Source organism: Paroedura picta, chromosome 8 (assembly GCF_049243985.1).
Source record: "Paroedura picta isolate Pp20150507F chromosome 8, Ppicta_v3.0, whole genome shotgun sequence".
NCBI lineage: Eukaryota > Metazoa > Chordata > Lepidosauria > Squamata > Gekkonidae > Paroedura > Paroedura picta.
This window is the reverse complement of record NC_135376.1, coordinates 13,915,098-13,937,296: the sequence shown is the minus strand read 5'-3', so window position 1 is coordinate 13,937,296 and position 22,199 is coordinate 13,915,098. Positions and strand designations below refer to the sequence as shown.

The 22,199-nt window shown below is 44.8% G+C and overlaps 1 protein-coding gene across 6 annotated transcripts in view; it reads right to left on the bottom strand.

The window, feature by feature from the left end:
- Positions 1-22,199, bottom strand: part of TNIK (TRAF2 and NCK interacting kinase) — a 315,869-nt gene that overhangs the window by 86,505 nt on the left and 207,165 nt on the right. For all 6 annotated transcript variants that reach the window (XM_077348406.1, XM_077348407.1, XM_077348408.1 and 3 more), the window contains exons 10-12: positions 19,411-19,586; positions 17,707-17,773; positions 14,161-14,365 (exon numbers count right to left, since the gene is read on the bottom strand). In XM_077348406.1, the coding sequence (XP_077204521.1) occupies positions 14,161-14,365; positions 17,707-17,773; positions 19,411-19,586 (448 nt within the window). The remainder of the gene's footprint in view (positions 1-14,160; positions 14,366-17,706; positions 17,774-19,410; positions 19,587-22,199) is intronic.

Sequence of the window (22,199 nt, the reverse complement as noted above, 5' to 3'; positions counted from 1 at the left end):
GGGACGACAGAGAATGAGGTGGCTGGATGGAGTCACTGAAGCAGTAGGTGCAAACTTAAATGGACTCCGGGGAATGGTAGAGGACAGGAAGGCCTGGAGGATCATTGTCCATGGGGTCGCGATGGGTCGGACACAACTTCGCACATAACAACAACAACAACAACAAATTCGATTTACCCCTCTTTTTACATTACATCGGTCTTCTCTCTAGGATTCGAATTTTAATATACATTTCATTCAGGCTGATGTTGGATTAAAAATACATATGTTGATAAATAGATTTTTTAAAAAATAAGCCATGCTATCCTGTTATTTCAGTCGGTCTAAATCATCCACGACGACTTACCAAAAAAAATCTAAATCTATATAATACAGATTTTTTAAAGATTCAAATCAGATCATACACTGCCATTAAAAAACTCAAAAGAAAATCACAGAAGAGGCAAGCAGCAAATTGTTTTTCTCATGTTTTGTCTGTGTATCTTCATAAAATCACATACATGCTTTTGTTTTTCTGCTATGAGGTGTAAGGGTGCACATGAGGAATCAAACCCCACCGGGAGATGCCCCACAGGGACAGCCAGTTTCAAAGACTCTGGGTGAGATTATGCAGTATCTCTTGCAAGAACGAGGAAAATCCCTGTTTTTCCAGCCACGGGGTCAGAATTCCTGCAAAGGGAAGCCAAATACGAGACACTGCTGTTCTCTTAGCTCTTTTATTTCCCCTTCTTTAACAATCCTCTTCCTTTCTCCTTTGTTTCTCTTAAAAAGATGCTCTCCTCATTTCCAGAACATGGATCTATTATTCATACAAGGCAAGGCCACCAATTCATTATCAGGTTATTTACACAACTTCACAGGTGATGCTTGGGGGCAATCTCCCCCTCTGCCCAATCCTTTCCCTTTCTTGTTACAAGCAAAAAAGAGGGGGGGGGGGCTTCTTTTCTATCACATTCACTGTGACAGCCCTTAAATATTGATGAGGGAAGATGTTGGAAAGCGTGATTTTGAAGAATTCAATCTGCTCAGCTAAGCTCCCTTGGAGACTGCAAGGATAATCGAGTCCTGGAAGGTTAGAGCGACTGGAGAGATGAACTGGTTAGTCAAACAGATCAGGGGTAGTCAACCTGTGGTCCTCCAGAGGTTCATAGACTACAATTCCCATGAGCCCCCTGCCAGCGTTTGCTGGCAGGGGGCTCATGGGAATTGTAGTCCATGAACCTCTGGAGTAGCGATCCCCAACCTGTGGGCCGCGGACCACATGTGGTCCTTCGACTAATTGGAGGTGGGCCCCGAAGGACGCCTTCTACCCCCCCCCAGCCCTTTACTTCATCCCCCCTGGCCCTTTACAACACACTTCGGGTGTCATTGTCTCCCATCACTCCCAGATGGGGCTATCTCGTTGCAAAGAAACAAGCTCAGGGTTCCCATTGATTTGTCATTGTCATGAGTTAAAATTTCCATGAAAATAAAATGTTCCTTATGTTCATTGTTGTGGCGTGTCTGTATCTTATTTTGAAGGGATGCTTAAACATCACCATAGCGATCAGAGAGCGTTAGGGCAGTGGTTGAGAGTAGAGGAGTAAACTACCCCCCCCCCACCGGGCCTCAGTAAAAGGCGTTGAGTGGTCCCCGGTGATAAAAAGGTGGGGACCACTGCTCTGGAGGACCACAGGTTGACTGCCCCTGAAATAGATGATGAGGGTGCAGTCATGAGAAATTCCTTGAAGCGGACTCCTCAAACCAGCCTCTGAAACTGGGGAACTTCTATCCCTGTGTCCTCAACAAGTGATGGATTTGAAGAAGATCACAACCCATACAACGAGAGGGAACTCCCTAGAAACAGAAAGCTTCTTGCTTTGCTATGCAGGAAACATACAAGCATCCCCCTACTTTAAGGGAAAAAACTTTAATTATTCTGGAAAACTTTCAAGGGGGCAGGATGAGCGCTACTGCCCTGTTGCCATTCTGATTGTATTTTAAATTTTAAAATGTATGGTTTTATGCACGTCGTTTTCCAGCCAACTGGTGGAATAAAAGCAGAAATAATTACTATTGAAGCATCTGATGAAGCTGCCTTATGCCGTCAGATCTTGGGTTTACCTAAACTCAAGTCTATTCCAACTCACAAAGATGTCTCCAAGGGCCCAGTTGGAGTTGTTAGCAGATGTTCTGAAACTCAAGATGGTGAGGGATGTGCTTGAAAGTATTTGCATGCCAGGCTTGTGCTCTCTTTTGGGGCTTGTTGCTATCAAGATACAGCTGACTTACAGGGAGACTGTAGAGCAGTCTTTCTCAACTTTTTTTTTTACCATTGAGAAACCCTTGGAAAACTCTTAAGGCTTTGAGAACCCCTGAAGTGGTGCAATCATGCAAAATATGCTTGGGAAACATAGCTGAGTAGATACCCACCCAGGGCCCCTCCCCGTCCCCCTCCGGGCCCATCATTGGCCATATATGATCATACCACTCAACTAACACATATCAAATATCTATATATAAATTAATTAACTCCCACCTTTGTGAAAGCCTTTCAGGGCCATCAAGAAACCCCAGGTTTTCATGAAATCCTAGTTGAGAAAGCCTACCATAGGGTTTTCAAGGCAAGAAACTAACATAGGTAGTTTGCCACTGCCTTCTTCTGGATCATGACCCTGGTATTCTTCGGAGGTTTCCCATTCATGGCCAACGCTGCTTAGCTTCCGAAATTGGACTAGTCTGAGCTATCCAGGCTGGGCCGGAGAGCTTTGGCCCCTTCCAAATGTTGTGCTAGCAGTCTAAATTAGAATGGTAAGAATTGCTGGATGAGATATTCCAGAAGACTGGATCTGTTGTCTGTTTTGTACTTGTTCTGTGGAGGTAGCCCTTGCTGATGTAGAAATCACAGCTGGACACTTCATCCTCCAACAGCAAAATGTCAGAAGCATTCATTATGGTTTTTAAGGACACATGACTTAAAGAAACTTCAACTTGGTCCAGGGGTTCACAAGAACACTTGGTATTGGGGGGCTCTTCTCATGGCCCAGCTGCCATCCCAATCCCTATCATAATTAGACTCCAAAAGAAGCAGGAGGAAATAGGGGGAAATAGGATGTATGAACCCACTGCATGGGGTTTAATCCAGGTTGTAGGTTATCAGATGCCTGAAAAGCCAAACTCTGCCAAATGAGTTAGAGAACTTTTTTCCATTTAAAACTTTTAATAAAGACTATGACTCATAATAAATCTTTAAAAATACAGAACTAGAGATTTCTTTGTTAGCATGGGAGAGACCCACGCTAACATGGGTTACAAAATCCTAATTGAAAGGGTACCAGAAGGCCCTTTCTATTGAAGCTGCTGTGCAATAGGCATTTGAATTTGTGTTAGGATGTGAATACATGTACATCCCAACAGAAATGCATCCAATGCTAAACAATGTTGCCCTTCCCAACAAACGGTCTTTATTCCTGCCGCTACTGATGCCAGTTGCATGCCCTCTGGGTGGACAATGTAATTTTTATTCTTCCGCTTACTTAAAAGCACATTCCAAATAGCCTTTTACTTCTCTGAAGTACTACTTTTTTCTTACACAATGCCTAGCATTGTTTTACTTATTCTGTTAGCACGCACTTACCCAAATTCATTTGCGCGATTATTTGCTGACATAGGATGATACTCTGTTCTCCTCCCTGTCATGCCATGTGTCAGAGCTGACTCCAAAAACATTTTGGTGCTCCAAGAGGCTACAGTGCATAATCTGACATCCACCCCCATAGGGATCTCTTGCGCTCCAAACCCTGTTTGGTCTGGTAAGGCATCCTGGATTAAAACACATTTTATTCAGCTTCACTCCTGCGTCTCAAAGTTAAATTAATTAATTTTAAAAGGGCAAGGGCATTTTCAGTGGCTGCTCCTTCTTTTCTGTGGGTTCTTTCGGCATTCTGTAGGGCATACAAGGCTGCTTTGCTTCACGGGGCCTTTGGTTAAAATTACGGAGTGTGGGGTTGTTCTAATACTCGGAGAAATTTGTTGTTAAGTTGATGTTTTAGTTGGTTTTATCACTCTATTTATCACATCCATTTGCATTTCCATGGTATTTGTACTTATTGTGATTCTAAATGTTGTAAGTCATCCGGAGTCTCCTAGGGGGAGAGGGAGCGGGATACAAATTAAACAAATAAATAATTAGGCTCAGTGGGTGAGAATGGTGACTTGTAATCAGGAGAGTTGGGTTTGATTCTCCAGTCTTCCTCCACATGCAGCCAGTTGGATGACCTTGGGCTTGCTTTAGGATGCTTTGGGCTGATCCTGCGTTGAGCAGGGGGTTGGACTAGATGGCCTGTATGGCCCCTTCCAACTCTATGATTCTATAATTCTAGTCACAGTTCTCTTAGGGCTGTTCTTGCAGAGCAGTTCCATCAGAGCTCTCTCAACCCCACCCGCCTCCCAGGGTGTCTGCTGTGGGAAGAGGAAGGGAAGGCTTGATTGTAAGCCACTCTGAGACTCCTCTGGGTAGTGAAAAGTGGGATAGAAAAAACAACGCTTCGTCTTCTATCAGCATGGCTGCTAGTATCTCCATCACTGATACAAATCAAGAGTGCCGACTAGGCCACTCTTCACATCTCATCTGCACTTCAAAACCACCTTTTTACCAACTAAGTATGGCTTACAGGCAGACTGAAATCTTTGTGAAGTACATTAGCTTAGCCTGCTGGGTCAGCAGTGCCCAGTAAGAGACTTTCAGAACAAGTTCTTTGACTTTACAAGTGCGTTGGCACACTTGGCGCACATCTCTGACGTCGGCACACCACTTCTAAAAAGCCATCCTTAGACTTGAACAAGACCCGGAAGCAAGGATCTAGCTCTCATTGAAGAATGCAGTGACAGAAGCCTCCCATCCATTGCCTTAATTCAAAGCAGTGATTCTGTCTCCAGAGTGCCGTCTGGATAAACAGCACCACTTTCCTTTGGCTGCACCTTGTAGTCCCAAGGTTTAAGAATCTGGACAAGGGCCTACTGCAAACTAGCTCAGGCAGACTGCATGCAGTGTTTTACAAGGGTGCAATATGGTACCAGTCCAGGACTCATTCAACCCAGCCTGCTGAACAATAATGGCCTACTGTTGGCACCCTTTTTGGTTGCCCGGCCACTAATGGCTCTGCAAGAACAGCCCTAAGAGAACTGTGAATGGCCCAAAGCCACCCAACACAGCTAGCTGCACATGGAGGAGTGGGGAGTCATACCCAATTCTCCAGGTTAGAGGCTGCTGCTCTTAACCACCACACCAGGCTGGCTCTGCCGGTTGAGTCTTCATTCCACAGTCCAGCAATGGCCTGGAGCTCGCCACATAATGGGGGTAACATACATGGCAAACCACTCTGCATTCTACACATGGAGTAGCTGCCCTCCAGAGGGTATTTGAGCTGCTGGAATATGAATACCGGTCCAGAGATACCATCTCATGGAACCCGCTTTGTCCTGTCTTGGCACCTCTGCTTAGAGAAAATTGATACAAGGAGGAAACTAGGAAGAGGGTAACAACTCAAACAATGCACCTGTCCCATCTCTGCAATATCCAGTAAGTAAAGTAAAAAGTAAACAATAATTTATCAACCTATCTACCCAGGGAGGCAGTTAAAGCTTTTAACAAGAAAACACTGATTAGGAGAGCCCCTAGTTTGGAGACGAAAAGGGGAGGAGGATTCTTTTGTACTAATCTGGAAACACCGTAATCTTGTTGTAGATTGCTTGGTGTAGCCGTTAGGAGTGCAGACTTCTAATGTGGTGATCTGGGTTTGATTCCCCACTCCTCCTCCAGATGCAGCCGGTAATATCAGTAATATCAGGGCTCTCTCAGCCTCACCTCCCTCACAGGGTGTCTGCTGTGGGGAGAGGAAAGGGAAGGCGACTGTAAGCCGCTTTGAGATTCCTTTGGGTAGAGAAAAGCGGCATCTAAGAACCAACTCTTCTTCTTCAGTAATATCAGGGCTCTCTCAGCCTCACCCACCTCACAGGGTGTTTGTTGTGGGGAGAGGAAAGGGAAGGCGACTGTAAGCCGCTTTGAGACTCCTTTGGGTAGAGAAAAGCGGCATCTAAGAACCAACTCTTCTTCTTCAGTAATATCAGGGCTCTCTCAGCCTCACCACCTCACAGGGTGTTTGTTGTGGGGAGAGGAAAGGGAAGGCGACTGTAAGCCGCTTTGAGACTCCTTTGGGTAGAGAAAAGCTGCATATAAGAACCTTAGCCTCAACCTCAACCACCACCACCTCCTCGTCCTCCTCCTCATCCTCCTTCTATTCCTAAATCCTTTTTGGGTCAAGAAGGAACAACAGAGCCTAAATGAAAACAGCCTCTTTCACCCAAGCCATATTCAGCCATACAACTTCATTCTGGCTCAGGCGTTTCTATAGCGTTATATCGGACTGGACTCCAGTAAAGCCTGGATTTATACAAAGACTATCGGATCATTACTAGGGGATGAAAGTTTAATGGATTTAATTAGGAGAGGAATGAAAGGAGCCAATTTTAATCTTCAAGACTGAGAGTTAAAGGCACACTTTATCTGTCAGGACTATTTGGCGGGTTTGATATGTTAATGTAATAGGTTGTGCAAAGGGGAAAAAAATCCGGATGGAATAATTAATAGTGGGTTTTGCTCATTAAGCCACAAACACTTAAAAAAAAACACAAATACCTACTGAAAATGTTGGGAATAAGCAAAATGTCTTTATAGCAAATGCATTAATCTGGGTTGCCAATTCTGGGCTGTGAAATGCCAGGAGATTTTGGGGGCAGAGTTGGAGGAGGGAAGGGTTTGGGGAACAGAAGGACCTCAGCAGGATATAAAACCATACAGCTCACCTTTCTAGGCAGCTATTTGCTCCAAGGGAACCAGCTGTCATCCCAGGAGATTTCTAGACCAGCCAGCTTGGTGTAGGGGTTAGGAGTGCGGACTTCTAATCTGGCCAGCTGGGTTTGATTCCACGGTCCCCCACATGCAGCCAACTGGGTGACCTTGGGTTGTTCTGAGTGAGCAGTAATATCCAGGCTCTCTCAGGCCCACCTACCTCACAGGGTGCGTGTTGTGGGGAGAGGAAAGGGAAGGCGATTGTAAGCCGCTTTGTGACTCCTTTGGGTAGAGAAAAGTGGCATATAAGAACCAACTCTTCTTCTTAGGTGATATCAGGGCGCTCTCAGCCTCACCTCCCTCACAGGGTGTCTGTTATGGGGAGAGAAAAGGGAAGGCAAGTGTAAGCCACTTTGAGACTCCTTCAGGTAGGGAAAAGTGGCATATAAGAACCAACTCTTCCTCTTCTTCAGTAATATCAGGGTTCTCTCAGCCTCACTTCCCTCACAGGGTACATGTTGTGGGGAGAGGAAAGGGAAGGCAAATGTAAGTCTCTTTGGGTAGAGAAATGCAGCATATAAGAACTAACTCTCCTTCTTCCACTGGGAGGGCTGGCAACCCAAGTACCAACTGATCAGTAAGAAGCAAACGAATAACTTAGCGCAGTGGTCCCCAACCTTTTTTAGGCTGGGAACCGGCAGGGCAACTGCCCCGCCCGCACATCGCGCATGTGCGGCCGTGGCCACGCATGAGCAATTTCAGCTGCGCATGCTGCATGTGCGATGCGCGGGCGCGGCCCTGATTCCCTCTCCCCCCCTCCCGCAGTAAGAAGCTTTTTTACTGCGGGGGGGGGGGGAGAGGGAACCACTGCCATGGCCTTCGCGGCCCCACACCAGGCCGTGGCCCACAGGTCAGGGACCACTGACTTAGACGGCCCCAAATTGTTACCCTAACCAGCCTTCTCAAAAGGCTATGAAAGTTACTGAAGTCGTTTGCTCAGCCTCCAGCCCAGGAAGTATATGGTCATTTTTCTTTAGGTCTGTGGTCCCCAACCTTTTTATCACCGGGGACTGGTCAACGCTTGACAATTTTACTGAGGCCTGGGGGTAGTCTTTTGTCGAGGGACGTCACCGCCACTGCCTGAGGCCCTGCTCCACTTGCTTTCCCGCAGGCATCCCTGACTTCCCGCCACCCACTGGGGGGCGCTGCCAACAGCAGCTGTGCAGTGCCACGCCCAGGGGGAACTCCAGCCATGGCGGCCGCTGGAGAGCACCAAAGGTGAGCCGGCTGCAGAGTGGCAGGGCAGCCCCCGAGGCAGCAGCTGAGGAGGAGCCGCAGCCCGGTACTGACTGATCCACAGACCGGGACCAGTCCCCAGACCGGAGGTTGGGGACGACTGCACTAGGTGACCCACAAAGAGGACATCAGGCCTCAAGAATGGAACTGTGGCCTGTTTTCACAAACCATACATTCAAATAGAAATAACACGATTGGCAATGGCTTCTATTACTGTCTGCTGACATCCATAAAAGCAGTGAATCTCTGTTTCCCTGCCTCCTTTCACTGCCACCCAATAATTCCCTAGCATTCGACAACCACGTCTGATGTTTTAATGCACCTTTTATTATACCGATAATACGGTATGGTTTGCTAGAATGCTAATGATGTGCTATTCCCTACTGGGATGATAACTAATGTAGTAGATCGTACCAGTGAAGAAGAAATGTTTATAGTAAGTCTAGGGTGTAAAGATAGGAAATGGAAGGCAGTATTGAAAATTTTAGCTTTTATGCTTACAGACAAGAGTCACTTAAACCCGCTGAGTGAATTCCTTGCCTAGAACTATCCAGAATTTATAACGGGATATATTAACCAAATTAAGTAGCGTTTCCCACATAGTTGACTTCTTCACTTGCTTTGGATGACGTTTCCTACTTATTTTTTAGAGTGGAGGCAAATGCTTAGGAATTTGGGAGGCTGAAATATTTTCCAGATTTGTCAGGTTGCTTTGGTTCAAAGTCTCGATAGGGTACTTCCTGTTTGAAAACAGCCCTCCTGACTAAAAACACTGCTATTACCACGCAGTCAAGCATTCTGGACTAGGTTAAGATTCATCTCCGCTTGGCAGGGACACTGCACGTCAATGAGGGCAAATGCAGCATTCAAAGGCAAGTGAACAAAGAAACCGATTTTCCGGACGGCTGCGACCTGAATGCCAGGTACCGGACGGCTGAATATCATGTGATGCATCCTTCAAACCACCTCCCCAATGCATTTCATATGCAATATAATATTAATGATGGGGACTCCCCAGTTTGGGTCTATTTTACTTATGTTCAGAGATGCACAAATGCCCATTTCTATTTGTTTTATGTATTTTTGATTGATGTGAACAGGAGCAGTAAGATATCTAATTACAAGATATCTAATTACCCTTTCCTGGTACACCCGAATTCCAAGCAGTTTGGTGGGCAAGGGGGGGGGACCTCATTATCTTGCCATGGGCAAAGGGGGAGGGGCTTGCTCAATCCCAATGAGGTATCAGGAGGTAGCTGGGACAGAACCTTCCATCTTGCTGTCTGATTTGGTATCTGAAAGGAGCTCTCCCATTTCAAAGCGTGTTCAGATGATGCAGCTGTTCAACCAATGCACCTGCAGACTGAGGCTGTCCATTTTAGGAACAGTTTCCTCCAGCTGTGATCCAGCATAGATCCTGTGCTGCATTCCTCTAAGGCTGCTTCCTGATGCTCTGGTAACTGGAGCACAAAACAGAAGGTGGAATGTGAACTACTACAGAGAAGGACTCCCTTGCATGGGGATACTTCTTCATCACAGTTGCTGTGAGTTCCCTGCTGAACCGGGCTACCTTCCTGGTACGGAACCAGCTCTTCAAGTGCAGATCCACTGTCACTCCACAGGACTCCCTCAAACACTACTTCTGATCAACAGGCAGCATAAAACATGTTTTGAGATGCTCAACATGCCAGCTGCACATCTTAGGTGTGACCAAGTCCCTTCAAAACTATCCCTTCATCTCTCTGCTCACTAACAGAAGCTGTGTACAGGGAGTAAAACTAAGAGAAGGTCTCTCTCAGCAGTGGGCCAAAAGGTAATGGGACACACTGGTCAGTGAGACCTTCCTGAGCCTAATCCTGCAGGATTTAGATGGCAGGAAGTAATGATTAGGGATTTTGTAGTCCAGTGGCAGCTAATACATCTTGTGCCAGAGCAATTCCTTTGAAATCTGGCCATGTTTGCACTCTTGATTTGGAAAAAGGCTACAAAACATTTCCTTTTCAGACAAGCTAGTAATGATACTTCCCAACAACAGGATCTTGCAGGAAAGTGATTTATTTTTTAGCCCAGGATGAGATGATGCCTATCTTTTTAAGGAACAGTGCAACAATTTATTAGTCCCTTCGTGCCTTTTAATCTCTTTGAATGGATGTACTTTTATTAGCTCTGCACCCGCTTGGGTGTCCTAAGACTATGGGAGAGAATTTTCAAATAGGCGAAGGAAAAAGACAGCCACATTAAAACGTCAATCCAAAGCGCCTGCAAAATATTTCTCCTAAAGGTTGCAGGGGATGAATCTGAGAGAGGGTCTACCCAGCCATACGTGAAAATGGCCGAGTGCTAAAAGAAGACATGTTTTCAAAGCAATAATCCAAAAAACTTATTTACTGGACACGCTAAAATAGTGGCAGCAGCTAACCAGGTGGCCTGCTAGTGACAACTGCCAGTAACTGTTGGGAGGAGAAAGGATCTGCAGGGGGCATCTTGCTTTGCGTCATGCAAATGTTTGTGCTGAAAAGCCCCTGGAGCGGTTGGAAAAATAATGGCCACGACACTCTCTGCCTCCACGGTGACCTCCAACAGTTAGCAACAATGCCCCCCATGGCCTCACAGCGATTTCCCCTCCACTCTTGAGTGTCCCACTGTGGAGGTACGTAGTCAAGTCAGCATGCAGCCACTAAAATTTCAACTTCCTCCACCCCATACAAGATCAAGTCTACCTCTCCTATCCATGCACTTCTGTTCCATTGCAAACTCCCAAGGAGCTTAAAATAAATGAGAGATTTGTCTGAAGGCCACTGGATAGGGCCTTCTAAGGGTGCATCTGGCTTCTGCACACAGCCATTCAGTTCAGGACATTCTCAGTGGTTGTTTCCTCACAACGGGGAGGGGCTGTGTCTCAATAGCTCTCAGCGGCAGAGCAGAAGGCACAAGATTCAATCCCCAAACATCTCCAGTTGAAATGGGGGCACTGAAGTTGCAGATGCAGGGAAAAACCTTTCTCTGCCTGAGATCCTGGATGGGCGAGGAGGGGGCCATGTGTACAAAAATTTAAGACAACTGATCTTTGCAGACTCATTAGATCAGGGGTTGTCAAACTGCGGCCCTCCAGGGGCTCATGGGAATGGTAGTCCATGCACATCTGGAGGGCCGCATTTTGACTACCTCTGCATTAGATAATCAAAGGAATTTTTTTTTAGTAGAAAAGAGCAAGAGTCTAGTATCACTTTAAAGATTAACCAAATTTGTGGAAGAGTTTTCATGAGCCACTGCTCACTTCTTCAGATATTAGGGTGTCTATTTGTCCATGGGATGGGAAGGCAGCACAGTACAGATCAATCTCATCAGATCTAGGAAGCTAACCAGGGTCTGTCCGTGGAGGACTCTGCAGAAGAAGGCAATGGCAAACCACCTGCGCATCTAACTTGCCTCGAAAGCTCCTTGATTGATTGATTGATTGATTGATTTGATTTGTATGACCGCCACTCTCAGAAACATGCTCGTGGCGGTTCACAATATTTCAATGCAAATGCAGGACATTAAAAACCATTAAGATTCCCCATTAAAACAATGACTCAGTCACAATGATGGTGATTAAGAAAAAAACTATTCCCATACAGGCCTACTAGATGAGCAGAAGGGAGCGGATGGATAACTTATGTGTGTATTTGTGTGTGGCCAGCCATGGTGGGGAATTGGATGATGCTGGAGTACATGATTCTAGTATGGCTTAAATAACACCCATTCATGCTCCTTGAATTCCAAAAGCAGCATCTGATCCTGTGTGTTTGGGGCCACAGGAGGAGGACGGGGGATTCAGAAGGGGCAGAGTTTATTGCACTGCAGTCTGGAATGTGAGCAGCATCATGGTCAATATAGCCTCCGAAGAGCCCTCCCCACCCCACCCCCATCTGCCAGACACTTCAGGCAAATCCATGTTTCGCCTTCTGTTTTTAGACTGGGAGGAGACGACAAAGAACAGCCTTGGAAAAGAACAATTTCCATTTTGCTCACACGGCAAAGAAGCAGCTGCCTGACATTCGTTTTACGTCTAAATGACTCGCCTGAGGCTGAGCTGACCATTGCCTGGAAACCAAGACTGCAAAAAAAAAGGCAACTTTGACCGAACATAATAGGCGGAATGACTGGTTCCGTGTAAGAGGGCAGTCCATTTGTTTGCAGCCTTTGTCCTGTGAACTCTTGGCACGGAGGGATAATTGCCTTTTTCAAAGGAGATGGGATGACTTCAATGGGAGCGTTTGTGGGAGCAATGCACAAAGGTAACCACAAACGGGTCACTTTGTCAGTGCAATTCCTGAGCAAAGAGCACAGAGTGGCTCTTTGGGTCCTGCTAAGGAGGCCTGAGCTGCAAGCCAGTGAAACCAACAGAATTCCCTGCACTGGGCTTGTGGACATCACAGAGAGCCTGACTTTGAAGCTGGAAAGCAAATGAGATGAAATGAGATGTGGCTAAAGATAATGGCAGCAACATTTACAGAGCATGTTCGGAAGACTGCAAAGACATGAGCCCCTCAGAGGAGCTTATGCTCAAGCACACAAAAACTGCTCAAGCACACAAAAACTGCTCAAGAATCATGGCCTCGGAGAATTGAAACGGGCCTCAACCAGAGCCTGGGCTTTCTCTCAACCAGCTGGGTGACCTTGGGCTTGCCACAGCACTAATCAAGCTGAGAACAACCAAGGCCAGAAGCTTTGGAGAAGAGACATCACTGGGCCAATATCCGCAAATATGTCCATACACAGCTCTATGCCCATTCTCCTTGAGATGTCTGGCTAAGATCTCTCTGTTTAAGTGTGCCTACAGTTTGGGAGGCAATTAAAGGATAGTTTCTATACCAGGCTTTCTCAGACAGGGTTTTGTGAAACCCTGGGATTTCTTGATGACCTTGGTTGGGTTTCCGGAATGGGTGGGAGTTAATTTATAGATACGTATTTTATCAGGTCACATGACCATATATGGCCATGTTGACCCATCTGATCCTCCCAAAATGGCCAATGATGGGCCTGGAGGGGGTGGGATGGGGAGGAGCCCTGAGGGGGCATGTACACAGCTCTACTTCCCAACCATATTCTGCAAGATCGCACCACTTTTATGTGATTTCTCAAAGCCTGAAGAAAGCTTCAGGGGTTTCTGAATGGTTAAAAAGTTGACAAAGGCTGCTTTATGCATTGCTGCTTAAGTTCTTCATTACCTCCTAGTTTTCTCTATGCTGCCTTTTATGCAATCTGATTAAAACAAGGAGGAGGCATAAATGAATTAAATAACAGGAGAGGCTGAAAATGTGTGAGTACCTTAGGCTTATCCAGTGTGCTAGTCCAGGGCCCATTTCTCACATGTTCAATAATGCACTTTCAGTGCATTTCAGGAGGAGATTTTCATGTTCCACGTGTGTGGAATGGGCCGAGCACCCCAAACACTACACATCACCACTGAAATGCAACACAAAATGTTCGGTAGGGAGGAGATTCTCCGATGAACTGGCTCGAGACAGGACAAAGGGGCACCTTAGCAGCTTCCTGCCTGCACGTCTTGTCCACAGATGGTTCCGATTCTTGGCAGCTGATGGGAAAGACCCTTCTCTGCCTATAAGCTGAAGCCAGGTCAGAACAGACAACACTGTGTTTGAGGCACCCATGCTGTGCAGAGTGTAAGCTGCTTCTCGTGTTCATTTAGCTAATGCAGATTTGGCTACGCATGAAGTTGCCTTGAACTGAATCGGACCATTGTTCCATCAAAGCCAGTATTGTCCTCTCAGACTGGCATGGGCTCTCCAGGGTCTCTGGCAGGGGTCCTTCATATCCTCTACCGCCAGGTCCTTCTTTATCTGGAGGTGCCACGATTTGAACCAGAGACCTTCTGCATGCCTAGCAGAGGCTCTTCCACTGGGCCAAAGCCCCTCCTTCACACAACACATCATACAGAAATTCTAAAAGTATCCAGCAGCTGTGTACAGTTCACTGCAGTTGCCGAAGCTCCAAATAGTAAGAACCCGGGTGTGCAGCACCCCCTTTACCTCTTCCAGCCTCCGCCTCTGCTCTTTCTGTTCCTCAATTCTCTTCTGCCGTTCCGCCAACAGCTGTCGCTTGTGTTCCTCGTTCTCACGTTGCTGCTGCTCCAGCTGTTGCCTACGGAGGGCCTCGGAGCGTTCCTTGTTTGCTAGCTGTAGCCTCAGAAAATCCCGTCTTAGCGTTGACTCTCCAGGCAGGTTTAAGATGGAGCTTCGCCGGAAAAGACAAATTCCTGTCATTCGAGGGGAGCCTCTGCACAGAAGTGCATTTAACACACAGGGGGCTTAGAACTGCACGGAGCCCTGACATTCACACACCACTCGACAGCACAGTAAAGAATCAACCCAGCATGACAATCTTCCCTCTGCAAAATCCCATGCATTTCTCATCGCTCACACTGGGCTCGACTACTAAACCAGTGTAATTCAGAATATCAAGCAGACATTGTGTTTATCCCACTTTATTTTCCAAAGGGAAATTTGTGTTTCGAAACGCAAAGAGAATTGGGGACTGCCTTTGTGTACCAGAAGGAGACTATGAAAAAAGGAATAGATTTAAATCTAGGTCAGTTATAAGGCCGGGGGCATCAAGGTAACTATTCTGCATTACGCTGTGCACAAACTTACTTCCTAATAGAAGCAATGCATCTTAAACAGCTCGCTTTAACTACTGTGGCAGTATTGCAGCGCTGTCACGACATTCAAAGAGATGGGCACTCTTCAACAGTACTTTCTTTCTATCAGATTCAAGGTCATGTGAAGAAAGAACAGGCTTGGTCCTCTCGCCTCCTGTATATGGCCTTGAATGCTGCCAAATCAAGAGGTTGGTACCATTGTGGGATGCCAGTGAAGAGCCTGCATGCCTCTCCCTCAATCACACAAGATATTTATGTGTAAAACATTTGCACTAACAAGGGGAAGGTTCAGCCTAGGCATAGTCAATTCAGTTTGGATAAGGTGAAAAGTTTCGATTGTATCTGTCCCAATTCACCCTTTCCTGCACTTTAAACGGTCTGAATCAGCTTTATCCGAATTGCGATTCAGTGATCTTCAGATAATCTGGTGATTATAACCTCTGGCGCCATTAAAGTCAATGAGAATTTCCCCCTTTCATCTAGTCCAGGGGTAGTCAAACTGCGGCTCTCCAGATGTCCATGGACTACAATTCCCAGGAGCCTCTGCCAGCGAATGCTGGCAGGGGCTTCTGGGAATTGTAGTCCATGGACATCTGGAGGGCCGCAGTTTGACTACCCCTGATCTATTCCATGGTTTGAGGGGGTGGGGTTGAGGTAGAGGAACTATATTTGCAGAGTAGCTGTGGAAACCCCCAACTTTCTAAAAGATTGGACCATTGTTTCCTATGGTAAGGAAAAAAAAAAGAGATTCTCCATTTTGTCTTTCTCCCTACACCATTGGAAACAATGGTGGTTGGATGAGGGCACAGTATTTGGGTGCCCATAGATTTGGACCACCTGGTCTACTCTTTTTGAAACTTGGGGTTTCTTTCGAGGAGAGATTATCACAGCTATGCTGCAAATTTGGTGCCTTTGCCTCAAACCCTATACCTATTCCCCAACTGTGGAATAGATGAAAAAGGGAAATTTCCCATTGACTTTAATGTTGCCATAGGTTACAATGGTACTGAATCAACTTGGGTGTTTGAATACAGCCGAATCTGAACCAGTGAATGGTCATGTGGGTGATTCAGATTCAGGCTGAATTAATTCAGGCCAAATCCAAAAAGTATTGAATGTTTATTCAGTGCACATCAGCCTCGTCTAAATTTGCAGACTCCCACTTGCTGGTCTTCAGGCACAACCACTTGGGGAAACCTTTATTACTTGAGCCTGCTGTGCATCTAAACTGGCTCTGACAGGTAAGCTCCAGCAATTCTCTGCAAAGTCACTGGGGTAACACAGCCATATTACAGTAAGCTGTAATACTATTCAAGAGCTTCACCATAGGGTGCCCTGCGATATCACAAAGCATATGAATGCAATTGACAAATAGTAAACTTGAGTTGTTGAGGGTATCAAAATGCTTTGACCGGGTCAAGAATGGCTAACAAGTGGATAAATTCACTCCAGATCTAAAACCCTCTGCATTTGTGAAAGCTACCTCTTCTATTATAATCTACCTGCAGTCATGGTTATACTACAGGGAGTCTTACATCATCTTGTAAAAAAAGAAGAGTTGTTTTTTTATATGCCACTTTACTAAGGACTGTCTACGCACTGGAGGTTTCATGCCAGGCTGCAGGCTGGAGTTTTAGTCATGGCAGGTTTCCCCACCTCTTCCTGCACCCACACAGGGGAGCATTTGGCCTGGTGCCCCTCATCCGTACCCGATTTGTGCTCCTGCATGGGAGCTGGGGCAGTCAAGTTCCCAGTGCATAAATGGTCCAGGAGTCTCAAAGTGGCTTACAGTTGCCTTCCCTTTCCTCTCCCCACAACAGACACCCTGTGAGGGAGGTGATGCTGAGGGAGCCCTGATATTATTGCTCAGTCAGAACAGCACTATCAGGGCTGTGACGAGCCCAAGATCACCCAGCTGGCTGCATGTGGGGAATCAAACCCAACTTGCCAGATTAGAAGCTGCCACTCTTAACCACTACACTGAGGTGGCTGAGATATATTATGGAATTTGTCTAATAACCACCACTGATTTTTCATTCTCAATGAAAGACTAGCAAATTAGTTCATGGGGGGGGGGGGGGAGATTCTTTTAATGTTTTGCCAGAACTTGAATGACACAGGGCTGGTTACCTTAACTCTTTTCCCTTCAGATAATTTGTCTTTCTCCTCTTTGTATATAATCGCAAGAATGGAATAAGCTGTACTGTTTTAAATTGTTGCTCTTTTTAGTTGGCTGCTTTTTAATCTTTTTCAACTGTATGCCTGGATTTTTAAATACATTTTATGTTTGCAATTAAGTCATTTTATAATACAAACTCTTATTATGGGACCTCATCCCTCACTGGTAGTCTTCAAGCAAAGGCTGGATACACACTTTTCTTGGATGCTTTAGGATGCTTTGGGCTGATCCTGCATTGAGCAGGGGGTTGGACTAGATGGCCTGTATGGCCCCTTCCAACTCTATGATTCTATGATTCTATGACTATGTATGGCTATGTATTATATACTGCACATTCCCCTGAGGAAGCGTTAGGTAAAATGCATAGGGAACTTTTTACTTGTACAATCAAATATCCTTCTTCATTGGCACGACCAGCTCTTTGGCATTTTTTTTCTCCCTTCACTACGAGAACAACTCTTTTTGATACAAGAAGACAGGCAGGTAGATTTGATCAGAACTGGGTCAGTGGGGGACCCAGAAGAAGGAAATAGATGGAAGCAGTAATTCAATTCAATTTTAGAAAGAACTGTCTACTTCATCCCAATTTTGGAGGGCAAAATACCCTTCTCTACTCCGTCCTCCTTCAAGCTTATGCTACAAATTCTCATTATATTCTTAGATTCTATTTGTCTTAAGCAGTATTGCTGAGTGCAACATAGACAGGCACAAAGCCCAAAATGAATGACTGTTTATTACCTGGGTTCTCCAGAGTCATTTTCTTCCTCTTCCTCCTCACTTCCGCTGTACTCATATTCAGTTTCATCTACGAATATAATTGAATGTCAGTGCCTTTTAGGAAACTCATTCATTTTTCTGCTAGATGAAGCCCCCAGGCTCTTGATTCAAACGCCCCCACCCCTCTTTACCACAAGTAGGGAACAAAATCAGTATTGTTTCTGGACCTATTCAGCCTCACTTCACTACTCATCCCAAAATGTCTACATTTAAACAAAGATTAAAGACATCACTAAGGACATTTGCTTGAAAACTTGTGTTTTGCTAGTTGCTATATATGTGAATGCAGAGGCCAAAGATCCACATTCTTGAGTTAAGGATGTTTTAATGATTGGATTTTGTACTAAATCATTTATTTATTTATATTTTGATTTATTGACTGTCACTCCCGGACCATGCTGGCTCGTGGTGGTTTACCAAAAGACAATAACAGGATAAAACATATACCCCCAGTGGCCTAAAACCAAGTTCATCATTTGAGAATGAAGATTTTAGATCCCCTTTTAGCTAAACAAGGTATTTGGACCTCGACATATCTACATCTTCCCTTAATGTAAGGCATTTCCATCTACACAACATTTCAACATTAATTCCCCAAATCCTTCAACCTCTTCATTTTCCCAGTATATCCATGATCTCTTCTTGCTAACTGCACGGGTGTGTACTTTTCCTTAAGACGGTCCAATTGAAAGGCAGATGTGCTACTGCTTGAAACTTCTGATTCTCTGATTACTGGGAAGTGAACATTCAAGGAATTTTGTCACCCTCAATGAGGTACACCTGTTGCTTCTTCTTGTGATGCCACTACCCAGAACCAGATGATAACCATCACTCCCCTGCTGACACCAGATAGGGTCAATGCCGATTTGAGTACTTTTCAAGCTTACCTGAGCCAAATCAAATATCCCATCAGTTTAGATCAGCCAAATTAGAGAAGCTTGGATTGATTTGGGATTGATTTGGCTGATTCGAGATTCAGCCGATTGAGAAAGAGCCTGGGGATCAGTCTTTTAGTGGGCTCTTTAAATGCCTTCCCCCAGATCCCTCCAAGGCTGCACCCAGCCCACTCTCCACAGCTTGGGAAAGATCTGAGTGTGGGAGGACAAGCCCGCCAAAAAGACCCCACCTTTTTTTTTTTTTGGTCCATGTTTTTAGAAAATACCAAGTGTTTAAATCAGGAATAAGGTTTCATTGAGGAATGAATGATTCACCTCAATGTTGATTCGAGCACTTTTGGGGCTTATCTGAGCTGAATCAAATATCCCATCAGTTTAAATCAGGCAAATCAGAGAAGCCCAAATCAATTGAGGCTTGATTTGGCTGATTGAGAAAGAGCCTAAGGATCAGCTGTTTAGGAAGGCTCTTTACATGCCTTCCCCCAGACCCTCCCCCCCCCCACCAGGCTGGGCACAGCCCACTCTCCGCAGCCTAGGGAGGGTCAGGGTGGGGGATCAGCTGCCTGGCAGCTGTTTTGGCTGAATTGGCTCACGTTTCCCGAATCGGCCAAGCTCAGATCAATATACTGCATCAGTGATTCGGCTGATTCAAGTTGTACTAAATCTGGAAGCCTGGAATCCAAAAAAGTACTAATATTTTCCCCAGGAGTACATGCCTAATTTCAACTGCACAAACCAAGGCCCTTTTATACCCAGAGTAACACACTACCTTTCTCTCCACGTTTCTTTTTCGTCCTGTCAATATGGTCCTTGAGCTGGATGCGAACCTGCCTTTCATTAGGCTGGTCTCGAATGAACGGATGCTTCATCAGCTGTTCAGTGGTTGGTCTTTGACCATGATTCTTCACTAGGCAGCTCTCAATAAAGGACTGGAACTTTTTGGACCTACACAAATTAGCCAAGCAGGAGAAAAAAAAGATGAAGTATATGATAACACAAGCATAATTCTCCTGTTAAGCTGAAATCAGGCAAAACTCCAAAATGTTTTACAGATATATTCTTTGGCATATTCTAGAAGCTACCCGGTATTGCTTTTTTGATGACCCAAAATGGCGTTCCTCTAATGCAGGGGTAGTCAAACTGCGGCCCTCCAGATGTCTATGGACTACAATTCCCAGGAGCCCCCTGCCAGCGTTCGCTGGTAGGGGGCTCCTGGGAATTGTAGTCCATGGACATCTGGAGGGCCGCAGTTTGACTACCCCTGCTCTAATGCTTCTAATATTGATGAATGGCTCGACAAAGTTTAGACAATAACAGAAATGTCCAAATTACAGTCTTGATTTAAATAAATCTAGATGTTCTGCTATTTACAAAAGGCCAGGATGGGTGACAAATAGAAAATTTTTCATTGTTTTCTAGTGCGCTCAAGATTCCTGCAGTCTGATTAAACTCGTTCTATTTCACCCTTTTCTCCTTTTCCCCTCATTTACATAGAATAGGGTATTAATTCCACATGGATTTCATTTTAACAAGCCTCCTAGATTTATGCAAGGATCTATTTAAAAGAACCGCACTTTGTGCACGTATTATGCCTTACAGTTGCTTTGTAAATCGCTGGCTGCTCCCCATACCTGTTCTTCTTCAAAATATGCAAATTATACCCCACCTAATCCAAGCAACCAAATTCCAAGGATTGTTTTCTCAGCTTTAAGTTGTCTTATTCTATCACAAGTTCTTAGAACCAAATTTTATCCCTATTATGAAATACAAAAGAATAGACGGAATTCAAAAATGAAGGGGGACTAAACGGCAGCGCACAGCTTTGGAAAATAAGAAAATTAGTGGAAATCAGTGCTTGGAGCTGACTGATATGACTAGAACAGCACTGAAGTAGGGGGAAGAAATATCCAAACAATAAGCTTTATCTTCCTAACACTATCAGATTTTAAATTGCTGCTTTTCTTAATACAATAATTGAGATAAGGAAATACAGTAAAAGATTAAGCAGTGTGGAAAAAAATGGCAGCTCTCTCTCTCTCTCTAAAGAGCAATTAGTCTGCTATTCTTGAAGAGATAAACTCATTCACACATGTATGTTTATCACCTGATCACTGTCTTATCAGATTGCATGTACCGGTGGGTATTTGTAATTTTAATGGAACACTAATCGCACATTAAGTATATGACCTTCCTTACACCCATGCTGTTCCAAGTGGTACAGCACCATCTACCACCTCAAAATATTACCACTGAACTTTGAAAATGCATACCAAGCCTTAGACAATAGGTACATACTGATTTTACAATCGGTTTCTAACCCTGCTGTTTCTCCTAGGCCTAAATACACTTTTGCTCAAAAGACTATTTCTGTTGAATGCCCAGTTGGGTTTAAGCAGAGAAAATACTGGGCAGGGGGATATGTTGATAATTTTAAAACAGGGCATTCCATTGACAGCTCTTTGGATCAAATCTATTGAAACATATGTATACTTTATTATAACACCATGGTGGGTGTCTGTCTGAGGGCCAAATTAGACATTTGGATCTGACCTGTGGCACCATTTTAAAAAGTCACAATGGAAGAGAACAAGCCACTTTGGATTCCCACTGGAGAGAAAGCAAAATACATAAACTTTGCTCTGGTTCAAGTTCAATCAACTAACGTTTGGATTTACTAATCTAGAAACACAATAAAATCAGAGTCCAGGGACACCTTTAAGACCAACAAAGATTTATTCAGGGCGTGAGCTTTCGAGTGCAAGCACTCGAACGCTCACTCGAAAGCTCACACCCTGAATAAATCTTTGTTGGTCTTAAAGGTGCTCCTGGACTCTGATTTTATTGTGCTACTTCAGACCAACACGGCTACCCATTTGAATCTTTAGGATGCTTAGGGCTTTAGGATGCTTAGGGCTGATCCGGCGTTGAGCAGGGGGTTGGACTAGATGGCCTGTATGGCCCCTTCCAACTCTATGATTCTATGATTCTATAATCTAATCTAGAAACAACAGGAAGTGCCAAAGCAAGATTATAGCTGAAAATCAAACAAGACAAAAATAATGACTAGTGCGGTATTTAAAAAAAATATTTTAAAAAGATATTGAAGTTGTTTGAGATTTTCTATGCTTTGGCTCCATCAACAACAAAAAGAAATCAGAAAGAAATCATGACAGGGAAGGGCAACCATTATGGAACTAGAAAAGGTCCTTAACAGCAGGAATGGCCAAATTGTGGCTCTCCAGATGTCCATGAACTTCAATTATCATGAGCCCCTACCAGCATGGTTAATTACCATGCTGGCAGGGGCTCATGGTAATTGTAGTCCATGGATATCTGGAAAGCCACAGTTTGGCCACCCTTGCTTAAGAGTAAGGATGTGTTGCTGGTGACCAAGATAACTCATGCCACAGAATGAGTTTTATGAATATTGTGGATTGCCAAAAAGACAGCTCAGATTAAATTGTCTGACCTCTCTCTAGAAGCTAAAATGACTAAAGTGAGGCTATCATATTTGGGTCACATTGTGAGAAGTCAGAAGTCAGTAGAAAAAAAAAACAA